The sequence below is a fragment of the Lytechinus pictus genome, chromosome 4 (assembly GCF_037042905.1).
Source record: "Lytechinus pictus isolate F3 Inbred chromosome 4, Lp3.0, whole genome shotgun sequence".
Taxonomy (NCBI): Eukaryota; Metazoa; Echinodermata; class Echinoidea; order Temnopleuroida; family Toxopneustidae; genus Lytechinus; species Lytechinus pictus.
Genome location: NC_087248.1, coordinates 25293965 through 25304294, shown reverse-complemented (window position 1 = coordinate 25304294; position 10330 = coordinate 25293965). Strand labels below are relative to the sequence as shown.

At 39.4% G+C, this 10330-nt stretch overlaps 1 protein-coding gene across 1 annotated transcript; it reads left to right on the top strand.

Moving 5' to 3' along the window:
• The first annotated feature begins 7452 nt into the window (after nucleotides 1-7452).
• On the top strand, nucleotides 7453-9567 carry LOC129259261 (myosin heavy chain, cardiac muscle isoform-like). Its single transcript, XM_054897561.2, has one exon. It carries the CDS (start codon nucleotides 7453-7455, stop codon nucleotides 9565-9567), a length of 2115 nt encoding a protein of 704 aa, XP_054753536.2.
• The last annotated feature ends 763 nt before the right edge of the window (nucleotides 9568-10330 follow it).

Genomic DNA, 10330 nt, shown 5'->3' with positions numbered 1-10330 from the left:
TATATTTGTTTTATATTTTGGATCAAAAATTGTAAACAAAAGGAAATAAAAAGATTAATGGCTTACCTTTTATCCTCTCTTGTCACTCTGATCATCTGATGGTCTTGTGCTCTTTTCTTAAATAATATCAAATTTTAATGAAATCCAAGTTTTAATAGTCAATGAAAATGTCTGAAAAAGTCAAAGCATAAACCGTAGTCTAAACATTTTTACACTATTTACATCCTTTTCTTTGTGCGAGAGTCGCCCATGGTAAGCACTCGAGCTCTTGTATACCCCGCGGAATGTTGGTGATTTTGATATCACGCGCATCAGGCGTATGGCGCCGTGACGTCATTTCCCCAAATAGTAAAACTATTTGGGGAAATGACGTCACAAAAATGACGTAATTTTCCCAAATAGTATGCCTAGCTGCCAACATTCCAACATAGTTGAAAATACACATAATCACGTGAAGCTCTTTTAGCCAATGACCGGAGGAAAAATTTTTGATCCAAAATATAATTTTGGATATACCAATATTCTGACGTCATTATTTCACAAAACTGGATATCTCGGCGCACCGGCTTGAGCGCTCTCTCTCCCGGGCGCGCAAGTCCAGCGCGATGCGTCAGCGCAGACACTAATATCTGCGTTCCGCTGAGCGCGGTGGCTCGGAGAAAAGTAGGTAATTCAACAGGACTTTGCATGCTCAGCGCATAGATTTTGGTTATAAATTATTAAAAGTAGGATATAAAGCAAATATATCAGGCGTTTCATTCGTTTTCATACGTTTCATACGTTTTCTTGAATTACGGATAGCTGACCTTTAAACTATTTTAGAAACATCCTGTATAACTCTCAAAGCCCGAGAGAGCATACCTGCAATCGACTTTATACAACAACCCGCGATGCCGTTACGAAGACCCCATACTTTATTACCCCTCAAAGTATAATCCGAGTGCCCCTTTTCCAAATCATGCTGTATACAAACTCTTCACGTATCTTTGCTTCCAAAATTGAATTACTTCAAATACTTTTTTCTCTCTCGGTTATTCTATCATCTGGGAAAAAAAAAAAAAATCATGTTATTGGGGACAGCCTACCTGTAATTATATATTATCCAAATAAATTGGACTGAGCACTTCATGTGAATACGCCACTTTGATCTGGATCATTCATTCATCTTTAACTGAATGAAGCATTCTGTCCATTGCATGAACGAAAAAAAAAATCAATAATGGGGTTGGTATATCAACTGAAAATAGATCAATGGGTGATTTCAAGTTCGGTGTTCGGTGTTGGTGTTGGTGTTGAGAGCGTAAAAATGCCGCTGAACCGAGCTCCAACACCGAGCTGGGTTCAGAGGAATGATACCGATTGCGTTATCGATAGCACATGACGTCACGCCTCTGCGCTGCGCTGCTAAATCATCTCAACTTCACGTGAGAAGTCTCGACGACGAAAATGAAATCGGAGAGAAATGCATTAAATTATCATCGTACAGAATACCAATGTTTAAATTAATTCAAGAATTCGAAAGAGTGAACATTATTCTTCATCAAAATATATACAGCTCAAATGATTTGTACTCATCTTAACTGTAAAAGCTAATTTTACGGGGATGTTTCATCGTGTTCGCCGCCTGTTCACGAGCTTGAGATTGCCAACACCAACACCAACACCGAACTTGAATTCATGATTTTCCCAATCCCTGGGGGTTGGTGTTGGTGAATGGGGAAATCCCACGTAGATCGTCAACACCATCCGCAGTGCTGGGTTCAGCAGACGACATTCAACACCAGCATTCAACACGAACTCCCGGAAATACGTCATATTTTCCGAGGTCAATCCCAACACCAGCCTGATTTCAAGTACGGTGTTGTGGCTGGTGTTGGTGTTGTCACAACACCAACACCAGATTTCAACACCGTACTTGAAATCACCCATTGTCATTTAAAATTTATTTTATTTGTAATGCAAAATTTGCTCATGTAGCGCGTGATCGGTCTTGTCGCGTAAATACAGTATGATGGTGGTCCCCAAGTCTGCGCACCTAACACGAATTTCTTTTTATTTCACAAAATTTTTCAGTTAAGGACGTTCCACAGTTGAAATGAAGTCCATGCCATTTTCACCAAATTTTGCAGAGTGTTACTTTGGTATCTATGCATTATGAAAATCCAAAAAATAATATAGGTTCATGTGCTTATATTTTTTCTACGGGTCTTCAAAGTCGCCGTATTTGAATGATATACAATCTTGCGCAATCAAGATAATTTTGCCTCTCTTAGACCTCACGAATTCACCAAATGAGTTTAAATCATCTTTACTCAGTGGATATCGCATCAAGCTTCATCAAATTTTCAAGATATATAACAAAGTGTATACCAAAGTAAGAGAAAGCCTTTTAATTGGTAAAACTATAAATATTTGGAGTCAGCAGCGCCCTCATTTGGCAAGAATGGTGCAAAAACTCGGAAAAAGCAAATCTTCAAAGACGTGAATCTATACTCAAAAATTTAAAAAGTATTTTGTAAGCTGCACTTTTTTCAAAATCCATGTCATTTTCATCAAATTCTGCTAATTTGTAGAGGAATGCATATCGAAGGTGTAGGGAAGTTAAAAATATGGGGTCCATGTGCTCGTTTTTTAACTATGAGTGTCCAAAGTGATGTGAGTTGGCATGAAAATCGCCGAAAATGCGCCCAAAACGTGCAAAAGTTTAATAATATCGTCTAAAATGCGAATGGTTCCGTAGTTTTGCCACCGAACATTCAAAATCCATGTCATTTTCATCATACTCTCTAGATTTGTAGAAGAATATATTCTAAAGACATTAAAATGTTAAAAATATGGGGTCCATGTGCTCGTTTTTAAACTATCAGTGTCCAAAGTGTTGAGATTTGACTTAAAAGTATTGAAATCCACCTAAAATGCGCCGAAAACGTGCAAAGTCTAATAATACCGTATAAAATGCGAATGGTTCCGTAGTTTTGCTCCCAAACACTCAAAATCCATGTCATTTTCATCATACTCTCTAGATTTGTAATGGAATACATTCTAAAGGCATTAAAATATCAAAAAATATGGGGTCCATGTGCTCGTTTTTAAACTATCAGTGTCCAAAGTGTTGCGAGTTGGCTTGAAAATATTGAAATGCACCTAAAATGCGCCGAAAACGTGCAGAAGTCTATACCCTCTAAAATGCAAATGGTTCCGTATAGTTTTGCTCCCTAACATTCAAAATCCATGTCATTTTCATCATACTCTCTAGATTTGTAGAGGAATATATTCTAAAGACATTAGAATATTAAAGATATGGGGTCCATGTGCTCGTTTTTAAACTATCAGTGTCTAAACTGTTGCGAGTTGGCTTGAAACAGCCCATAATGCGCCGAAAACAAGCACAAGTCTTATAGTACCGTCCGAAATGTCTAAAATACGAATGATTCCGTAGTTCTATACTCCCAAACACTCAAAATCCATGTCATTTTCATCATACTCTCTAGATTTGCAGAGAAATATATTCTGATGACGTTAAAATATTAAAAACATGGGGTCCATGTGCTCGTTTTTAAACTATCAGTGTCTAAACTGTTGCGAGTTGGCTTGAAACAGCCCATAATGCGCCGAAAACAAGCACAAGTCTTATAGTACCGTCCGAAATGTCTAAAATACGAATGGTTCCGTACAGTGTACGTAGTTCTGTTCCTCAACATTCAAAATCCATGTCATTTTCATCATACTCTAGATTTGTAGAGGAATATATTCTGAAGAAGTTAAAATATTAAAAGTATGGGCTCCATGTGCTCGTTATCAAACTATCAGTGTCTAAATTGTTGCGAGTTGGCTTGAAACAGTCTATAATGCGCCTAAAACCGTTCGGGCAAAAGTCTAATACCGTCCAAAATGTCTAAAATACGAATGGTTCCTTAGTCCTGATCCCAAACATTCAAAATCCATGTCATTTTCATCATACTCTCTAGATTTGTAGAGGAATATACTCTGAAGAAGTTAAGATATTTAAACTATGGGGTCCATGTGCTCATTTTCAAATTATCAGTGTCCCGAAAGCATTGCGGGTTGGCTTGAAACAGCCCAAAATGCGCCGAAAACAAGCAAAAGTCTGTTAATACCGTCTAAAATGCGAATGGTTCCGTATAGTCTTGCTCCCAAACATTGAAAATCCATGTCATTTTCATCATACTTTGCACATAGATACTTTAGCACCTAAATATTTCAAATATACACAAATTTACATGGGTCCATGTGCTTGATTTTTTGCTATAGAGCTTCAAAGTTAACCCAAAATGGATGATGTTCTTAAAAATTGCGCATCCAAAAGAATTTGGCATTTTTAGACCTCACGAGATCACAACAATGAGTTTAAACAGTTAAAGCTCTATTAATCATTCAAAATCTATAAAGATTTCATCAAATTTTGAAATAAGATTAATAATTGTATCAGTAAGATGGATAATTGATTTATATTGCTGTCAATTGTTTGCTCATTGAAGTCTAACAACACTCTCAGTTCTTAGAAATTGCGGGTAAGATACTCAACCTCAAAAATTTCAAATTTCAATAACAAACTTGAGAAGTAAAAGAAATGCTGCACTTTAGTCAAAACCCATGTCATTTTCACCAAACTTTGCAAAGGTGTAGAGGAAGGTATACCTAAGAGGTGCAAACATAAAAAAAAATATGGGTTCATGTGCTTGTTTTCAAACTATCAGCACTCTTATTAGAGCAAATTTGCTTCTTAAAACACCCGAAAACCCGCCAAAAGCTTTGTATCTATGTGAGGAAAAATTCCGAACCTCTTTTCCATTTATTCAAACTCGGGGTCATATTCATCAAACTTTGCGGCACTACAGAGAAACTATTTTGAAATTGTAGAGGAATAAAAAAAAATGGTCCATGGAATAATTCCAGTTTATTAGCTTCATAAAATAACACATCGGATCTGCAGTTAGTGCAGGTACGGAGAAAAATCAGTTCACATTACCTACAGCTAATTAATCACCAGTTTATCCATTGTGACGTCAGCGCGCAGAGTGTAAAATATGCGCAGATCATGATGCGCACAAACATAACTGTGGAACGTCCTTAAAATGTTCCTTATATCATTATGTGTAAGTGTACCAAATATCTGATAAAAATTTGAAAAAAAATATAGGATTTTCTTGAAAAAAAAAATCGGGCAGTAATTTTCAGATTGAAAGAAAAAGGTACCCAATGTCTACGCACTCATTCACTTTGCACACGATTTGGGAATTTTGATGAGAAAGGCTTAATTTTTAGGCCGTCACATGAGATGCCCTAAAGGCGACCGCACACCTTACGATTGGTCTGCGACCCGATTTCAAAATAAATGTTGTAGAATTTGATGCTAATATTGAAATATTGGAATATCTTACGGTGTAACGTTCGAAATCATCATACAAATTCCTATGTTGAAATCTGTGAATATGCTTTCATCCTTCTTAGAATAAAAGCGAATTTAATATCTAGTCGTTATGACGTCATAGCAGTCGTACGATTGGCTACGATTTGAAACTAATTTGACCTTTACTCCAAAATAAAGGTTTGAAATCTTTCAAAATGGTTATACTAGTATTCTTTCAATCAATATTAACCTCAAATAAAATGATATGTTCCATTCACATTTTCAGAAAACGAGCAAAGTGCGATTTGTTCCAAAATCGGATCGCGAACAGTCGTAAGGTGTGCGGTGGCCTTAAGTTCATTATTTTTCCCCCATTTTCAGTCGGATTTTTTTTTATGAATACCTGTCTATGTATTGAATGTGTAAAGCTCGTGCTCGTTGCTATCTTTTTTTTACTAGAATCGCGCAGATACGCGTGTGCGCAGGCAAGGGGGACTGCGCAGACTTGTACCGTGTTTACACTTAATCGGCATTTGAATCGGCTCGCGGTGCTGAACCGCGAGCCGATTCAGCATCGGCTTTTTCATAGCGTGTAAACGCGAGCAACTTGAATCGGCTCGCGGTTCAGAACCGGCAATTTGCACCACCAAAGTAGTAGGTTCTGAACCGCGAGCCGATGCAGAATCGGCTTTTTTACTACGTGTAAACAGAAAGCCGATTCTGCACCGGCAATTTGTGCGCATTCAATTACTTTACCATTGTGACGTAATTGTAAGCGCACAGATCCAGCGTTGTCTTTATTATGACGTATATTGTAGGAATGCGTATCATTTCAGGTTTTTGCATCGGCTCGCGGTTCTGAACCGCGAGCTGTAACAACGTGTAAACGCAATCCAAATGCCGATTCTGCATCGGCATTTGGTTCAGAACCAATTGCCGATTAATACCGTGTTTACACTTAATCGGCAATTGGTTCTGAACCAAATATCGGCATTTGGATTGCGTTTACACGTTGTTACAGCTCGCGGTTCTGGGGCCCGTTTCATAAAGAGTTACAACTGTTGTAACTTTGCCACTATGGCAACTACCATGGTAACCTTGATTTTGATTGGCTGCTGAGCCCTGTTACCATGGTACTTGCCATAATGGCAAAGATACAACAGTTGTAAGTCCTTTATGAAACGGGCCCCAGAACCGCGAGCCGATGCAAAAACCTGAAATGATACGCATACCTACAATATACGTCATAATAAAGACAACGCTGGATCAGTGCGCTTACAATTACGTCACAATGGTAAAGTAATTGAAATGCGCACAAATTGCCGGTGCAGAATCGGCTTTCTGTTTACACGTAGTAAAAAAGCCGTTTCTGCATCGGCTCGCGGTTCAGAACCTAGTACTTTGGTGGTGCAAATTGCCGGTTCTGAACCGCGAGCCGATTCAAGTTGCTCGCGTTTACACGCTATGAAAAAGCCGATGCTGAATCGGCTCGCGGTTCAGAACCGCGAGCCGATTCAAATGCCGATTAAGTGTAAACACGGTATAAGTGTAAACACGGTAACTTGCCATATACAAAACGCGCGCTGTAAGCGCCGATGTTTTACTTGTGGTGCCTTTGGCGGGGTCTCTGTGCGCTTGTGCAATGGACAAATTCGTATGGATTTAAAATTGCACGATGAATCAATCCACAATTGCACGGATGACATCATTGCATAATGGACTGAATAATCGACGAATGTTTGTATTTGTATGACTCCTGCAATGTAGATCAATCCTTATCATATCATTGGTTGTTTGATATCGATCATTCGGTGAACGATCTTTCATCTCTTGAAATATTCTATCCATTGCATTCAAAACATTCATTATTTGCATGATATTCGTATTTTGGTAGTGGACATATAAAGTGGCCTATAAACATTTGAAATCATTCTTCACAATCCACAGTACTCATTAACATCTACACGTACTGCATAGATGATAATTGACCCGACATTGGCGCTAAAAGCATTTCGTTTATCATTAGATCTTATTTTCTACCCCCCCCCCCCGCCGCATCCAGAACTGATATCGTCACTGAAATGTCTGACATCGAAGGGTCGTTTAGTGACATCATTGCTAGACTGTGTGAGGCAATCCTCAGATACAGCATCCGTGGTAAAGACGGGAAAATGCCTGAAAGCCATCTGGATGGTAACCTTCCTAAAGAAGAGGTGTCGGGCTACGTCAATGCCACCCTGGACCGCCTAATTGACCAGTTCCAATCGGTGGTCGAGCTAAGTACGAACATCGATGACGAAGGTGACGATAGAAACGCCATTGTCGATGACGACGCAATGATTGAAAAGTGGGTAGCTGAGGCTTTCTGCGATACACACGGCGAAAAGGAGGAGAGGCATAAGGTAGAGACAAAGGGCAAGACTGAAAAATCTAACCAGAAGCCATCGGGTGTCCGCACAGTAGGGACACAGGTCAAGGAAAGACGGGCGGAGAAGAAGGATAAAGAAGGACAAACAGAACTGAGCGAAACATTCATAGAAAAGCTTGACAGGGGTGAACAGACAGAAAAACGATTTACTGGCATGACTGGTGATGAAAAGCTTATCAGGGAGCTACGAGATGAGAATCGTTTGCTTCAAGGAGAAGTGTTTGCCTTGGAATCAGAAATGCGTGAAATACAGGAACAGCAGCAAGAGCTCGAAAAGAGATTGGAGGAAGAGACGGCTGCAAAGTTGACATCCATGAAACATCTCGCTGAGGTTATCGCCAGCCGAAACAATACCAAAGACGAGTCGACCAACACGAGAACGAAACCAGGAAATAGCATCGGGAAGGAACTTGTCAAGACCATGGGGAAAGAAGTATCACCGAAAACTTCAATTGTACAGTGCACAACTAGTTCAACAAGCATAAATAGCCTGTCCAGTGTCACTAGTAGTGAGTCCGAGACTGCAAGTGTTGAAGAGAGCAGAGAACCAGGGGTTGGCATGCGCCAGAGGAGTCGTGCTCTTAAATCTGAGATTGGCAGGTTGAGGAACGTCTATTCAGATGTGGAAGATCATCTGTCAAAATTAGCAGAGGAAAACACCAACCTTCGACTTCGCATAGGAAAGTTGAACCGGGAGGCTAAAGATATGAAAAATCACATGGACCAGTCAGACCTTGCCTGCGAAGAGTATCAAGGAGAAATAAAAAATCTTGACAAGGTAAACTCTCAGTTGGAAAAGAAGGTTGCAGGAATTACCAAAGAAAAGATTTTCGTAAAAGAGAAGCTCGAAGCTGCGAATGACGAGTTGACAAAACTGGATTTAGATCGCCGAAGGGCTGAGAGGGAAATCCTCGAACTAAATAAGAAATATGAAAGCCTCTCAAGAGAGAAACATAACTTGAGTGAGGAGTTTGGGAAACTGGAGAAGTCTCACTTGGAAGCAAGCGCCAAAGCAGCAAAGTTATCAAAGATCAGTGCTGAAAGTGAGGTACAACTAGGGATCCTTCGAGGACAGATCGGGGATATGACCATAGAAACAAATCAACTTCGTGGGGAGAATCAGGCTAATTCAGACGCAAGACAAAGGGCTGAACGTGAGAATCGGAAGCTGTCATCTGATCTGAAAGCAACTCGCAAGATGAGCAGTGAACTTTCTGCTGAGGTCCTTCAAATCAGATCGAAGGTGGATGCTTTAGAAGATACTGTTAATCATCTGGAGTTAGAGAATGCTCAACTCAAGGAGAAGAATGTTCATCTAGTTGCTAGTAAAGACGCACTGGCCAAGCAAGCTTCTGATGCGGAAGATAGGAACATCACGATAGTCGAAAGCCTCAAAGAACAGGAATCAGAGTTGTACAAGCTCAAGAGAGAAAATTTTGAGCTGCGAACAACTGTCGAACACATAAACATGATTAATGCAAGCATCCGAACGAGATTGGACAATTGGGGCAAAGAAAGTGTTGATATTGGAAAGAGAATGAAGCACTTGGTTGGAGTCAAGGCAGAGCTGCAGAGTTTTATTCAACAGCTTAACTCTGTCAATACCAACATTGAAGAACGTTTTGAAAAGATGGACTCTGAATATGCTGACTTAGAGCGTAAGTTACACGCAGTAGGCAAGAAAGACAACTGCGTTGATGCCCAAGAGGTCACCCGTGATTGCATGGCTAATGGCAAAAATTCACCAATCTTGCAAGAAATCGACTGAACTCTTAGTTTCCTTTCTATCAATATGGGAGCTGTCACCAATGACCAACAATAACTTGCCCACAATTAACTGTTTCTTGCCTTTTGTTGACCCCGAACTCAGTGATGCCTCAAAGAATTAGGAGAAAACTCATGCATGAGGGATGTGCACGCTGAAATATACGTGAAACCGTCCACAAATTCTGGTGACAAAGAAACACTTTTTATATCGTCTTTTATTTAACTTTACAACTTCAAATATGAGGAGTACAGTGAAGAGGAATTATTCCTTCAGGGAGATGATTCGCTAATTTTTGTTGTTCATGGCCTAACAATTTCGGCTGTTTACACGAAACTTTTCCTGGCGACCTGTTGTTGGTTTCAGATGGCTGGTCACTTATAAGCTCTTACGGATTTATTTAGATTTCTGTGGCCATTTTCAGGTACCGTCACACATTTTCGGATATTATTTTTATTGTTGCTGGAAATAAATTCAGCATACGTGTTTAACACGTGATTCTGTTTAACTTTCCCCGTACATGCCTTGAAAAGGCCCCACAAATAACCATTAATATTTTGACCAATTTTGTGCGGACAATATTCTATATGTAGATGCGTGTATTTAACTGTATAGTTCATTAATCAGCTTACTAACATGATAAGGATTATTGCAATTTGGGATTGTGCGTGAGGTGATGCAATCCATAGTTTTTTTTTGCTCATTCTGTTATAAAAATTAAATAAAAATGAGATATCATTACACAATTCATGATTTTTTTTTCAGT

Excerpts from the sequence above, each read along its gene's own strand:
- LOC129259261 (XM_054897561.2), top strand. The coding sequence starts at position 7,453 with ATGTCTGACATCGAAGGGTCGTTTAGTGACATCATTGCTAGACTGTGT.